The sequence below is a fragment of the Carassius gibelio genome, chromosome A10 (assembly GCF_023724105.1).
Source record: "Carassius gibelio isolate Cgi1373 ecotype wild population from Czech Republic chromosome A10, carGib1.2-hapl.c, whole genome shotgun sequence".
In the NCBI taxonomy this organism is placed as follows: domain Eukaryota; kingdom Metazoa; phylum Chordata; class Actinopteri; order Cypriniformes; family Cyprinidae; genus Carassius; species Carassius gibelio.
Window position 1 is genome coordinate 20,767,398 of NC_068380.1, and position 15,512 is coordinate 20,782,909.

Below are 15,512 nucleotides of genomic sequence, written 5' to 3' on the forward strand. Positions count from 1 at the left end.
CTTGGACTTTTATATCACTTCCTGTCTCCCGTGATGTTTGTAGTCAGTTTGTAGTCCATTTGTTCATTGGTTCCCCATGTTAAGTCTCCCAGGGTGTGTCTTGTTATCTTGTTAATATTGTTAGCACCCTAGTGTTTCTTGTTCCTTGTGAGTTGAATGTAATGTTTGCCTGTTATTCTGTTCCCTTGTGTTTTTTTTTCATTAAATACCTCATAAATTGAGCCTATATTTGGTATAAGTAAAAATATAATGGAGGAGTTTTCACTGTGAGGTATCTGTACTTTTACTCAAGTATTGTTTCAGGTACTCTTTACACCTCTGCACGCTCAAGCGGGTTTCCAGATTGAAGACTCATAACAGGAACAAGTGCAATTAATTGATTTTTGACTCCTAAAATCTTGTCTTGTCAATGACAGAATATATGTTGCTACCCAATCAGTCATCACTTGCCAACTTTAATGATGTGTGTGCTTTCATCGATAGGCCGGGACTTTAGACAGAAGGTACCATGAGCGTAAACAAACAATGGCTAGCAAACTGCGTGTTTTGGTCTGTGATTTCATCAGAAAACCCCAAAAAAGAAAGAGAACCTGACGGTGGACACAAATCTGGATTGCATGAAGAGGACAGTATGGGCTGTCAAATACAACTGAAGTAAAATAGTTTTTTTATTTGACTTTTTTCACTCTGTCTCAGTAGTCCCTCAAGGGGAGTAACAATGCAGGAGTAACAAACATTTCCTCCATTGTGAAGTTCACCTAGCAGGACTGATAGCATTGTCTCTCATCTGTTTCAGCATGTTTGATAGCACTGACACACTACATGAGAGGAAACAATTGAGGCTACGTCCGCAAGAAGCCAGAGCTTTCAAGCTTTCCCTCTCAGTTGTTTAGTTTTTGTTTTTCCTCGCCTGTCTCCACACAAAACCACAAATCTGACACAAAACCATGTAGTATACATGCCAGACCAGTATGTGGCGCTGTAAATCTGCCACAGAGATACACTAAAAATGAGAAGAAGACTATGCGCGTAAACTTTGCGAGTGGTGTACAAACAAACATGGAACAATACATTTATTAATCGGTGTTATTAATAAAAAGACAATCCTTCAGTGTTTGTTGTTGTTTTTGTTGCTGTTATGTGACGTAGCGGTGTCTGACTAGGTGCGAGACGTAGGTCAGTGATGTCATCATTCCAGAAAATTTACGGATTCGCTGTCCACATGAAAACACAAGGGTGGCGTTTTCAGATTTATCCACTCTGGGACCTTAAAAAATATCGGTTTCAGAAATATCGGTTTCAGAAATATCGGTTTCAGATATTCTGACACAGAACGCACATTTCAACGTAGAATAACTGTCTGTGTTGTTTTTCAGAGAATCTAGTACATGTAAAATCAGCATGTTTCCTAAATATCCGCAAATGTATTATGGTGTTTTATACTTTAGTACAGTTAAAAAGATATCCAGCACCTTTAAGTTGTTCAGGTTGGTTTTCAGGGTGTTGCGGTGCAGTTGCTAATGTGTTCATGGGCCAGATGCATAAACATAGTCACTTAAGACGACATAAGGCTTCCCTATTCATATACTATCCATCCTAATGTCCTAAAATGGACTGGTTTGTTTTTTGCTAACAAATTAATAATCAATATCTAACCTGAAGAAAAAATTATTGTTATCCACTTTATATTTCATCTGTGATCTGTGAAAGATACATTAGGTAATTACCTGATAAATGCATAATTAATGAAACACATTAGCGGGGATTGGCAGATCAGCACGTCTCTTCATTTCTCTCCTATGTGGTAGGAAATTAAAGGGGGGGGGGGGGGGTGAAATGCTCATTTTCACTCAATATCCTGTTAATCTTGGGTACCTATAGAGTAGTACTGCATCCTTCATAACTCCAAAAAGTCTTTAGTTTTATTATATTCATAAGAGAAATATAGTCTGTGTCGATTTTTCCCGGAAAAACACGACCGACTGGAGGCGTGACGTGTGGGCGGAGCTAAAGAATCACGAGCACCAGTAGGCTTTTGTGTTGAGAGTGTTTGGAAGTTGTGACATTACCGTGAGGAAAAAACCCATCATCCAAAACAAACCATGGCTAACAGTCAGATTCAGCCGTTTATTTATGATCCAGAATCAGATCCAGAGGCTGAAATTGAACAAGAGCAGCATCAGCACCGACGTCTCTATGTGGTATGTACTGAAACTGTATATATTTGTTAGCGGTTTTGGAAAATGACTAAGTTCCACTTTATGTCGTCTTTTTTTTTTAAGCTGTAACTGTTACATGTGGAAAGTGCAGTTTGATGACAACATCGCATGTTGTTTACTTGATGTGCTTACGCGCTGATAGCTAAGTTAACAACACAGAGATATTTGAAGCAGTTTTACTCACCGCCTGCGGTTCCAACACATGATCGTGACCCTTTTTCGTTGGGACTGCATTATCCTTAAGAAATAAATGATATGCAAATCCAGCGTCAAACTGGGCCTTGTTTGTAAAACAAGCATCTTCGAAATGCAGGGAACAAACAAAAACACTTGCACAACTCCGTTGAAGCTCTGTAAAAATAAACTCCATCCACTGGTCCCTTAATGCTGTTTCTCTTTTGGTAATCTGTGCAGGGTTGTCTTGCCCTGGCAACCAAAAACACACTTCTTTTGTGACATTTCGCGACGCTCTCGCTCTGATCAGTGAAGTCTGTTGTGCTCTCAGTGCTCTGCTATACGGGAGCACGCACTCTTCTGGCAAACTTGCCCTAGGACCCATATAAGGAAATTCTGCTCCATCTAAGGTCACACAGAGCCATACTCGAAAAAAACTTTCCGAAACTTGTGACAAACCGGAAGGAGTATTTTTGGAACAGAAATACTCCTTCAAACGTACAACTTAATTTTTGAAACTTTGTCCATGTTTAGCATGGGAATCCAACTCTTTAACAGTGTAAAAAACTCAGTATGCATGAAATAGCATTTCACCCCCCCTTTAAATGAATTGAAATGTGAAGGATAACTGTGACAAGATGTTTGACAGGGCAGTTTAAATGCAGACAGAATAGATGTAGCATTAGCAACATAGCAGTTTGTTAATGATGTAATGAAGACAAAGTCCCAGTTTGTAACTTTGTAATTTTAAAGACAAGTTTAAGCAGTTTATGTGGTAAAAGTAGCATATCTCTTTACAGCAACCTGCAGGATTTGAAGTTTTTTCGTGTCTATTGTACAAAAAGTGCAGAACTACTAAAAACTAAAAAGTTGAATCCCAACGAATTTTGGGTGATTTTCTTAATATAAATCCCTTATCATATCATTTGTATGCATCTTTCTATACAGTAGATGGATATGGGTTTGAAACCAGTAGTGATTATATTGTGTTTAACCGCTCACGTGTAATTTTACATTTTCACATGGTGTTTTTTGAGTGAATGGCTGTGTAACATATGTGTGTGATGTCTGAGGAAGTTTGCATTTTATGTGTGCGAAACTGAAAATGTGTGAGTTGGTGTTATTTATAAGTGTGATGTAGTTTCGTGAGTTTGTGTTTGCTGCATCAGCATGTGCTTGTGTGTTTATACGAGTACACGTCTTGTGCGGTTTCATTCTATTAATGTTATGGACACTTATGTAGTTGTCAAACATTAATGTAACTACACCTGTGCTTCCTCTTTTAGGACACCTGCGTGAACGTGAGAAAACGGACTTCACACAGGCACTAAAATCAAGAAAGATTAACAGCAAAAAGGGCTCATAAAAGTGATTTTTTTTTTTTTTTGAGAAAAGTTAAAGTAACATTCGAGCACAGACTTGATTTTATATTTTGTAGCAAATGCAATGAAATTCAAACATTTTAGGCAGGCATTATGTGTGTGAAAAGTGTTTGTGTCTGTGTGAGGGTGTGTGTGAGCAGGTGATGTGGCCCTGGCCGGAAGGTCATTGAAAGCCGTCAGTTCCTTTTTCCTCTCCGGATATTCCCAGCATTCTCCCAGCAACATCACCAGCCATGAATTCTGAGAAACAGCGGGCAGGAAGCCTGGCTTGGGCTGCTGGGGACTTTGCTCAGAATGACTTGATTTTGCCTGTATGCAGGTTCAGCTTCATGATCATGAACATATTGCTTTGGTATTATAACAAGAACGCTAAAACTGGTCTCGGTTCAGCAGTGAAATCAGATGAGCAGGCAGTTTCACACAAATCCAAAGACTAGAGCTGGAAAGATGATCAGCACTGACCTCTCCTGGCCACTGTCGTTAGGAGAGACCAGGGCAACTGTAACATGTCCAGTTAAAAGAAAAAAACCTGGTCATCCCAAGAATCAGATAAAATTCATTATAATAAATTACCAAACTAAAAATAAATATTATTGTTGCTGAAAAATAAAGTAAAAGTGAATAAAATGTTTATAGAAATAAATAAAATGTAAAATAAAGCAAAATAAAATAAAAGGAACATTTGTAAAATGATTGCCAAATGAAACCAAAATGAATTAATTATTTTACTGGAAAATTAAATAAAAATAAATCAAATGTGTGTGTGTGTGTTTTTTTAAATGAAATTTATGTTCAAGGAAATAAAAAAATACAATATACATTAATATATATAAAAATGTATTATGTTTTTTACTGAATTTTATTTTTAAAGAAAGCAAATAAATTAATAATAATAACAACAATAATAATAATAAAAGAAAGTAAAATAAAACAAGTAATATGTTTTTTGTTTAAAATGTCACACTGGACAACAAACTAAATTCTAAAATTAATTCTACTGGAAAACAAAAAAGTTTTTGTTGTTAAAGAAAGCAAAAGAAAACAAACAGGAAAATAAAATAAAATGTTTTAAAATAATAATTTCACTGCGATTTATTTTTAAAGTGAAGGAAAACAGAACAATAAAAATAAATGATAAATAAAAATTCCCCCACAGCGGCACAGTATTGTAAAATGTCAAAAGAAGTGCACGACCAGAACATTGGACAGGTCTTTATTTTTTGTGTTAATGTTGAAGTTAGTGCCTGTGGGAAACTGATCCATGTTGCACTTTTCAGTAATACTCCATTCCCACCAAACTCAGTTCACTGCGAGAAACTCGTCATCTCCTGCAAATCCATAACAAAACCACACAAGCGTCAGAATCCTCCGTACCATTTTGAATAATAATATGAATGGCATTAATGAAAAATGTGCTATTTTCTGGTGTAATGTGTGTGTCCCACCATTTCTCATCATAACGCCGCAGTACTCCTCACACTCCTTCTGGCTGTAGAATTGATTGCCATTGCCCTTGCAGCCTCCATATTTGAAAGACACACACTTTCCAGCGGCTGAGTCGAAGGCCCACAGGTCTGTGAACACTTTACAGGGACCAGCATCCATGGGCAGCCTGCAGGCGGCTGAGGGACAGAATACATGTGTGTATAATAAAACCACACACACTCACACACTCACACACACTCACCCTCAGTGCGGCAGCTCTGCAGACACTCCTTTTCAGTCACAAAGTTATTCTGGTTCCCCATGCAGCCTCCATAGGTGAACATCTGACAGGCCATGATGGACGAGTTGTAATGATAGCGCTGCAGCATCCCGAAACATGGACCCGAGTCTGGCTGGGACTTACACGCTTCTACACACACACACACACACACACACACGGCTCATCTTATTATAATATCAAAGCAATAAATTAACTCTTTAATTATAATCATTTTTAAATGATAGGATATATTATAATGTATTATAACTCTCTGAACTCTTCTTCACACTTAAACAATTTAAGACACACTACTGTTAAAAAGAAATTGAGGTAATTAGGATGCTATTAATTTTCTTTTTTTAAAGAAATTAATACTTTTTTCCAAGCAAGGATGCAGTAAACTGATCAATAGTGACAGTAAAAACATTTTAAAAAGTTACTGAAGATTTCATTTTTCAAATAAATGATGTTATTTTAAACCCTATATTCATCAAGGAATCCTTCAGAAAGGTATTATTGGTTCCATAACAATATTAAGCAACAAAATTGTTTTAAATATTGATAATAAAGAAAATAATAAATGTTTATTGAGCCAAGTCAATGAAACTGTAATGGTTATATTCAGTTAAAATGGAAATTGTATTAATATTTCACAATCATTTCAGATCATATAAATGTAGCGTTTCTGAACAGTAACGTATAATGTATAATATATATATATATATATATATATGAAAGTAACACTCACCAGGTCCTTTAAATATGCGCATATCGTCCCCCGATCCCTCCTCCTCAGGAGCCGGCGGGACCACATTCCTCCTCGCCCTCTGTTCAGATTGAATCACATCACAGGATTATTAATGACCCTTCTATCACTTTCATTAATAATAATTCAGTCAGATATGACACATCTATCCCCGGGTGTTGTTTTTCTCTTTGATTGGATTCAGCAGACTTAAATATTTTAAGCTAAAATGAAAATGTTTGGCTTTGATGTGTGAGTGCTGCAGTGATGGTGAGGTCCTCACCTGGATCTGTGGCTCTGGTGTGACCTGCTCACCTGGAACACACTCACCTGGTGACACAAAGAGAGAAGGACAGTGACATCGGCTCCCAATAAAAGGGATGTTGTGCATTGGTTTGTGTGCTGAGGAAACCTTTGTTCTTTTTGATAATGATGGTGTCTTCACTCATTCCCTGCTCAGTCACCAGAGTCTTGAAGTCCTCGATGAGAGTGGGCCGCAGCTGCATAGCACGTCCTACAGGGCGAGAACAACGGCTCCTCAATGCTCACAAACCCTGATAACCACACGATCTAGGAACATTTCGCTGACTTTCACATTACGTTTTTCAGGATGTTCTTTGAATTAAAAAAAAATGTCAAAACCTTTTTTTTCTTGGTTACATTAACAATGTGGGACCAGTGTTGCCAAGTCTATGGTTTTCCCGCGGAAATGGACTACTTTAACACTATTGCCGCTGGTTGTTTTTCACATCCGCGGACTGATGTGACCCCAATAACGTGATATTTAGCACGTAAAATGTGAATATTACCGGGGAACCCCACCACAAAACGTGTATTTTACCCCCTAGACGTGATTTTATACCGGGGGATCCCCCACGAAACGCAACTGGGCTAGTTTTGAGTATCAACTGGGCGGGTTTTGTTGTGAAAGCGTGGCAACGCTGAAGGGAACGTTCCATTTTTTTACATTTTGAAAACAGTATGAAAATGATACTTTTGAATGTTCTTTAAACGTTTTGAAATAACATTTAGGTAACAGTAACATATAGTTTTTTGCATTCAATTTTTTAATTGTCTTAACATTTCGCAGTTTGACTATATAATGAAATAAAAAAAGAGATTTGACTTTGATTTTGTTTAATATACTTAAAATAGGTCAAGTTGAGTGCATTGCATTGTGGGTCATTTTGCAAGTTTGCAAGTCATTTTGCCTGGTGTAGTAGTCATTCTAGAGAAATATCAACTAAGTAGTAAACATGCAATGAATGTAGCTATTGAGAAAGCATTCTGAAGTTTTTTTAATAGGAGTTTGAGTAGAAATGAGAGATTAAAATCATAGAATATATTCTTGCCACACACACATTTCTCACAAACTGTTTTTGTTGCTTGTCAGCATTAGCATTTAGCTCAATTCTACTGTTTAGTTCAAATGTTTAGCACTTGTGGTGGCAGCTTTGCCTCACTATCCTCACCATTTCCCTTCCTAACTGAAAAAGTAATGATCGTCATTGAGGGGGTTATGGGTAACATTATAAGCCCAAAAGATGCAGATGCGTTTGAAAATCCCCAGAAATAGTATGTGATTCAGTACATGCTCGATCTGAGGTCAAAACTGAGATCACGAAAGCTCAAGTCTAAATGTTGTCCAATATGAAAACAGATGTTTTACCGTAGAGTTTGACAGATGTGGTTTTTTCACCGCCTGGCTTTTGTTTATGCATCACCATGAGAGCGTACTCATCGTAGTTTGTGTGAACCACATAGGAGTCCACATCAGCATTCCACCCTACATGAGCAAAGACACATGCACGGTGAAATAAGAGTGAAGTGACACCAGGATTGATTGATTGACAGCTGTGGTGCTCATCTCACTGGCATTGTGGTACTGGAATCTTCCAGGTGTTTTTGTCAGCTGATATTCTCCACTGATGGATTTGCAGGTGCCATGTCTGCGAAATAAATGAACAATGCCTGTCATCCGGGGTCTCATGACGGGGTATGAGGGTGTTTACTTCACAACAGTTTGTTCATTGGATGTGACGTAGTTGTGTGCTGTACCTGTTGCTGATCCGGGTCATGCTGATGGTCTTTGTTGAGTCACTGAACTGCATCTCCAAAGAGCCAATGGCTGCGTCTCCCTTATGCTGCTTGAGCCATGGGCACGTGGACGCTATCGCAATATCATACCATTTGCCCATAAACTTACAGAGGATTAGGAGAAATAAGGTCAATCAGAATTTCAAATGCATGTGAATGTGAACATCAAATCAAAAGATAACATCACTGGCCACATTACAACCATATTTCTGGTAAGAATAATAAAACAGAACGTGGGGTAACAGGACACTGCATTGCATAATTGTTGTACAACAGCCAGTGAGTATGCAAATATCATCTCATATTAGACCTAAGAAAATGTACAAATTAAATTCACTAGGGAGGACCTACAAACTAACATTATTTATTAATTAATTTACTGTCTATTTGTTGTTTATAAAAGAGTCAACTATATATATATTTCAGCTGAATATTTTGTATAACACTAGGTTATAATTATAATATTTATTATTATTATACGATTATTTATTCATTTTAATTGATTTGTTTTTAAGTTTATTTCATGTTAAAAAGGTGTTACATGTTTTATATAGCCTACTTTCTCGTAAAATATTTAGTCAGTTAAAAGATTAAAAAACACATAAATAGCTTATAACTAGAGATGATTTTTTTTAACTATTTAATGAATTAATATTCATGAAATATTTGTTTCATATTAAAAATATTTTATGGAATTTAGTTTTATATAGCCTACTTTCTTATATCATGTTTATAACAATATAAAAACAAAATCACCAAAATGCAAATAAATAGCTTATAAAATCTTTTAAATAATAATAAAATAATAATAATAATTCTAAAAAAAAATTGGTGGCACATTTCAAAACACCCAAGGACACCTTACAAAACAAAACATACTTGTTTCACGTTAAAACCATTGTTTATGTTCTATGTACATATATTTTTTTTTCATAAAAAAATAGTTTATATAACATATTGCCAAAATGCAAACAAATTGCCTATAAAACACTTCAAATACAGATGTTTTTTTTTCTTCTTTTTTTTAAAAAAGTGATTTCTACAATTAGTGTAATAAACAGGTTTCCATTGTGACAACAGACCACATTTAGTGGTGCCATTGGGGTATGTTGTCACAAAAGAACCATAAGTGATAAATTAACTATGCTTTTTTTTTGTCCTGGGCAATAACAGTGGAAATAGTTTTTTTGGTATTCAAGGATTTTCTTTGTGTCTATTTAGAAACTGATTATTTAAAAAAATTCTACAAGTGTAAAAACGTGACAACTGGTCCTGGTCTTCTCTATGCACAAACATTCTCTAACACATCCATAACTCACCCGGTTCACATCAAAGTTCTCCTGAGGCTGGAGGACAGGCTCATCGGGCAGCGGCCCAGCATGCAACAGGCCCAGGAGTGGCAGCAGAAACACTAGAACAACACACTTCATTCTGACTGTCTGTGATCCAAATGAAGTTCTGAAGAACCACAACTGTCTCTATCATCCACAGGACATCGACCTGCTGGCCATGTGTGCAACACCACCCCCAAAACCAGTCCATCAAAACAAACAGAACAAAGTTCTCCTTATCTGCCTATTGACTCCTGTTTGTGCCTTATGTTCTTGTTTGCTTTGGCTGAAACAAATAAAAGATTACATTTTTACACAATTCTGTTTAATATTCCCATAATGTTAAAAAGAGATTTAACTTTTCTTTTGCTTTATATAAAATTGTTTTAAAGTAATAAATAAAAAGAATAAAAAGTAGACAGAAAATAGATGATAGAGGGATATTAGACAAGGTAGAAAAGAGCTAGTGTTACGTCTGAAGAAGTGAGTGAATTTAGGTAAAGGGGTGCAGAGTCAGTGGTTATTTTGTGACAAACATTAGTGCCTTGAGTGCAAGCTGATGAACAGAAGTGTTGTACTATTTTCGTCGTGTTAAAGACTAATTTTACTGCCGCATTCTGAATTAGTTGCATGGGTTTGACAGAACTGGCTGAAGGAACTGCCAAGGAGGCGTTGCAATAGTCCAGCCTGGACAGAACAAGAGCTTGAACAAGGAATCGTGTAGCATTTTTAGATAGAAAGGGCCTGGTCTTCCTAATATTGTATAAGGTAAATCTGGTAGGACCGGGCAGCTGTAGTCTGTGAAATTCAGCTGATCGTCTATCACAACTCCAAGGTTCCTGGCTGTCCTTGAAGGAATTGTGATTGATGTACATAGCTGGATGGAGAAATTGTGTTGAAGTGTTGGGTTGACTAAAACAACAATCAGTTCTGTGTTGGTGAAGGTGAAGGTGATGGTCCTTCTTCCGGCAAGAAATGTCAGACAAGCTATTATGTGAGCAGCTATCATCGGATCATCAGGATGTAATGAGAGATAGAGCAGAGTATCATCAGCATAGCAGTGATATGAAAAGCCATGTTTCTGAATGACAGAACCTAGTGAAGATAGAGAAGAGAAGAGGTCCAAGAACTGAGCCCTGAGGCACCCCAGTAACTATGTGTTGTGACACCTCACCACATCCTTTAGAATTAGATCTTTATTTACAATTACCAAACATCTGTCACAAAAATTTCATCCAGTGAGCATGACTTTTCAGTCACAATCACTCAGTAAGCAGTTAGCTTTTTCCCGTTAAAACGGAGTCTATAAGAAAATCTTCAACACAAGAGAAGATGTACTCATATTTACACATTAACTTTCATTTTGCATGTTAAACTCCAGATGTGAGTCACATATGCAACATGAACAGAAACAAAAAAAGTTTAATTTTCGCCAGCAAAGATAATCAGAGATGTGACAATACCTCTCTCTGTATTTCCACACTTCTTCGGCGCTTGAATTCAGTGTTTTTTCAGCGTTATATTTAAATATAACAACTAAGCACAGCAAATGAAAATGACATCAGTTACAATATTACAAACTGCCACAAAATAACATCAATTTGTTATATTAAAGCAAAGGTGTGTGTTTCCTCCAGCGCTAAATGTGAATGGCAACTGAAAGAGAGACACAACAAGTAAAAAAACAATGCTATAAAACACAATATACAAAGTTGCCAAACTGAATAACTTCTAGCAGTGTCCGTGAGGTTATTGGTGATAAAACAGGGTTTGACAAACTAGATTTAAAGGTCTTGCTTACCTAACTTCCTGAAGAAGGACAGTTTTCTAAAAAGACAAAACAAAAATTTGAAATTTTGTTAGCATTTTGATGAAAATATAACTATTTTAGACAATAAATAAACACTTAAATGGTTTGTGAACAAAGGTTTAGTCGCACATGTATAGTCCCGAAAGAAAGTACTTCGGCCACACTTAAAAATATGACTGAATTTCACTCACTGCATCCAAACTGAATACTTCTCCACTATATAGCATGCCAAAAACAGTATGCCAAAGAAGCAGTATGTCTGAATTCATAGTATTTGAAAACAGCAGCTGAAAAATATCTGAATGACCAATTATTTTTGCTTGGAATCTTAAGTGTACAGTTGATAAACACTGTACTATCCCATGAGGCCACGGGAGAGGAAGTGAAGCAACTGACGCTGGTAGTTCACATGAAAATTACAACATGACATTTTACAACATGTCACAGTCTAAATTTAATTAATACTACCCATATTCATATTATATAAAACATACTTTTTTACTGGTTGTGAAATAAGTTACTACGTACTCAGTGTGAGATTTCGGACACACGGTGTTAGACATCAAACCAAATATCAAAAATGTTCCTCCTCAAATGTCCCGTCGGAGTAAACAATGGTGTAGACAGTCTGTTATTTTGTTGTCGTTTTGAACAGTATTGCTTAATCAGTATTGCAATCCTCCTCCATTCAAGTGTGGCTTAAAGGGATAGTTCAGCTAAAAATGTTGTCATAATTTACTCATCCTCATGTCGTTTCCAAACCTGTATGAGTTTCTTTCTCAACACAAAATAATATAATGTGAAGAATATGGGTAGCAAAGTAGTTGATGGTAGCCAGTCACTTCTATAGTATTTCTTTACATTCTATGGAAGTCAATGGCTACCAGAAAATATCTTCTTTTGAAACAACACAGAAGAAAGAATCTCAAACTGGTTTGGAACGACATGAGGCTGAGTAAATTAAGACTTTTTGATGATGACATTTTTTGGGTGATCTTGCAGGTGTTAGTGATTTGAGAGGTTCACCAGCAGCTGGTGGAGTCAGTATGGAGTCTTTAGGGAATCCTTGAGCTGTGGCATATGCTCTGAACTTCTCCATCACATCCGCTCTCAACTTCTCAGTACGACCTACAGTGAAATACAGGCACTGAGAACAACTCACAAAGTCAAAACAAAACTGCCCTCCCAGAAAACTTGAGTCAATCCTGTTGTTAATCGCAGGCTCACCATAAAGGGCCACTTGTGTGAACTCCTTGTTAAACTTCTTGTGTTTGAGGACCAGGGCATACTCTGTGTAGTTTGTCTCCACCACAGTAACATCCTTCACCCTTCTATGACCTTCAAGTAACAACAGAAACCTGAACAGTAGTATCATTTTCTCAGTACTGATCAGTCATATGGGTCTTGTTTACTCACGAGTGCTGTAGTAGGTAAATACACCGGGAACAGACGTCGTCTTATAAATGTAGACCACAGAATGACAGCCAGAGGAACTGCATGATCACACGCAACAGAGACAAGAATTATCATCCAATGAGTGACTATAACATAACATAACACAACATGACATAACATAATGAATATAACATAAATATAACATAACATAACATAACATAACATAACATAACATAAGATATAACATAAGATAACATAACATAACATAACATAACATAAAATAAAATAAATATAACATAACATAACATAACATAACATAACACAAAACAAAACAAAACAAAACAAAACAAAAATAACATAACGTAACGTAACGTAATGTAACATGACATAACAAAATAAATATAACATAACAACAAAATATAACATAACATGACATAACAACATAACATAACATAACATAACATAACATAATAAATATAACATAACAAAAAACATAACATAACAAATATAACATAACAATGAAATAAATAAAAATAATATAATATAACATAACATAACATAACATAACATAACATAAAACAAAACAATATAACAAAACAAAACATAACATAACAAAATAAATATAACATAACATAATATAACAAAATATAACATAACATGACATAACAACATAACATAAGATAACATAACATAATAAATATAACATAACAAAAAACATAACATAACATAACAAATATAACATAACATAATGAAATAAATAAATATAACATAACAACATAACAAAATAAATATAACATAACAACAAAACAAAATAAATATAACAACATAACAAAATAAATAACATAACATAATATAACATAACAAAAGAAATATAACATAACAACATAACATAACAAAAATAAATATAACATAACAACATAACATAACAAAAATAAATATAACATAACAACATAACATAACAAAATAAATATAACATAACATAAGAAAACAAAATAAATATAACATAACATAACAAAATAAATATAACATAACAACATAACAAAACATAACATAACATAACAAATATAACATAACATAACAAAATAAATATAACATAACATAAAATAAATATAACATGATATAATAAATATAATAATTATTTTAGAAATTATTCTTGACTATTTTAACTATGACAAATGAGACAAGAATCATCATACAGTGTATTAATAATATGACATAATATAATATAATATAATGTAATATAATACAACATAACAAAATAAAAGAAATATAATACAATAACATAACATGATATAATAATATAATTATTTTAGACATTTTAACTGTTTTAAATGAAAAATTAGATAAGAATCATCACAGTTTATTAATATGACATAACATAACAACAATATAATATAATATTACACAACATAATAAATATAATAATTTAATTTATTTTAGAATATTTTATTCTTAACTATTTTAACTATGACAAATGAGACAAAAATAATCATACAGTGTATTTATATAATATAATATAATATAATATAATATAATATAATATAATATATATAGCAATTTTAGGATGATAATAATTATAATTTTGGAACTATTCTAAATTAAACTGTATTCTATTATGTTTTCTGAAATCAGTCATATGTGAAGATGAGTGTCCCTCACGTTACACTCCACATGGTCATGCTGACGTTCCCGTTGTCCTTCAGCTCCACTGTGCCCATCGAGATGGTGAGTCTGTTTCTGTAGCGCACAAACCCTGGAGAATCATAGGCCAGACCGAGCCGATACCATCTCCCTGCAAACTGACCAAACACATCCAGCTCACACAAGACCAGAAGCAGAATTAGGCAAGAGAATCCAGCCGAAAATGATCAGCCTGATACTAATAATGGCCAAACAAAAATACAGCCTTAGGTTATTTGTCTGTTTATTCTGTTTATTATGATATTTTGTCTTCCCTTTTAAATTACCCCCCCCCCCCCCCATAAAGTCTCATGATGATGCCTTGAGAACTTGGCAGAGATCACCCAGTCCTTGTTGCGACACTGAGTGTGTGACCTTTGCCCTGAGCTCTGTTTGTCTGCTCGGTCTCTATAGTGTTAATGCAGTGTAAAGTATTACCCTAATCAACATGCAGAAACAGCTTGTTCATGTCAGAACTTAAGAACAACTCAAACAAACATCACATTAACATTATTCAGCTGTTAAATCTCACACAACACCAGCCTGGACTCCGCAAAGGAATTTGTTCCTTCAAGTCCATAACTAAACATGCGGCAGGACCTAGAGGTCATTTTAAAAAGCTTCAGTGTTGAAAACGGCAGGGGAAATACACAGCTAAAGTTCTTACTCTCTGAAGGTCAAAGTCTTTCTGCGGTTGGACGCTGGCGTGGATGTCAGTCAGGAGCATCAGCAAAGAGATGCTCACCAAGGCGATCTTCATGATGACGTTATAAGAAACACAGCCAGGGATCGTGAACTATTCAGGGTCTGCCAGCCACATTAGCTCCTCCCCCTCACCAATCCAGCCAATCACACGCAAGAACACACATCCAACATAAAGACCATTCACTGAAGGTACCATGTTTGAAATGCAGAAATATGACAATTTCCAAGTTTCTCTGTGAATCTAATTCTGCTGGTTTGCAGCAATAAAG

General features: G+C 35.3%; 2 protein-coding genes across 3 annotated transcripts; both read right to left on the reverse strand.

Annotated features, from left to right (window-relative positions):
• Positions 1-4,972: 4,972 nt before the first annotated feature.
• ambp (alpha-1-microglobulin/bikunin precursor) lies at positions 4,973-9,819 on the reverse strand. Its single transcript, XM_052608817.1, has 10 exons — positions 9,642-9,819; positions 8,284-8,426; positions 8,098-8,174; positions 7,895-8,011; positions 6,638-6,739; positions 6,509-6,555; positions 6,229-6,307; positions 5,463-5,630; positions 5,221-5,397; positions 4,973-5,103 (listed from the first exon to the last, which is right to left on the reverse strand). Exons 1-10 carry the CDS (start codon positions 9,750-9,752, stop codon positions 5,075-5,077), a joined length of 1,050 nt encoding a protein of 349 aa, XP_052464777.1. The 5' UTR covers positions 9,753-9,819; the 3' UTR covers positions 4,973-5,074.
• Positions 9,820-10,831: 1,012 nt separating this feature from the next.
• ptgdsa (prostaglandin D2 synthase a) lies at positions 10,832-15,359 on the reverse strand. Of its 2 annotated transcripts, none has more exons than XR_008185575.1 (7): positions 15,206-15,359; positions 14,518-14,657; positions 12,880-12,956; positions 12,691-12,801; positions 11,992-12,591; positions 11,455-11,480; positions 10,832-11,309 (listed from the first exon to the last, which is right to left on the reverse strand). XR_008185575.1 is itself a non-coding variant. In XM_052608818.1 (7 exons), exons 1-6 carry the CDS (start codon positions 15,296-15,298, stop codon positions 11,455-11,457), a joined length of 549 nt encoding a protein of 182 aa, XP_052464778.1. In that variant the 5' UTR covers positions 15,299-15,359; the 3' UTR covers positions 10,832-11,309. The 2 variants fall into 2 exon arrangements, 1 of the variants encoding a protein (XP_052464778.1); XM_052608818.1 differs by having other exon boundaries at positions 12,490-12,591.
• Positions 15,360-15,512: the final 153 nt, after the last annotated feature.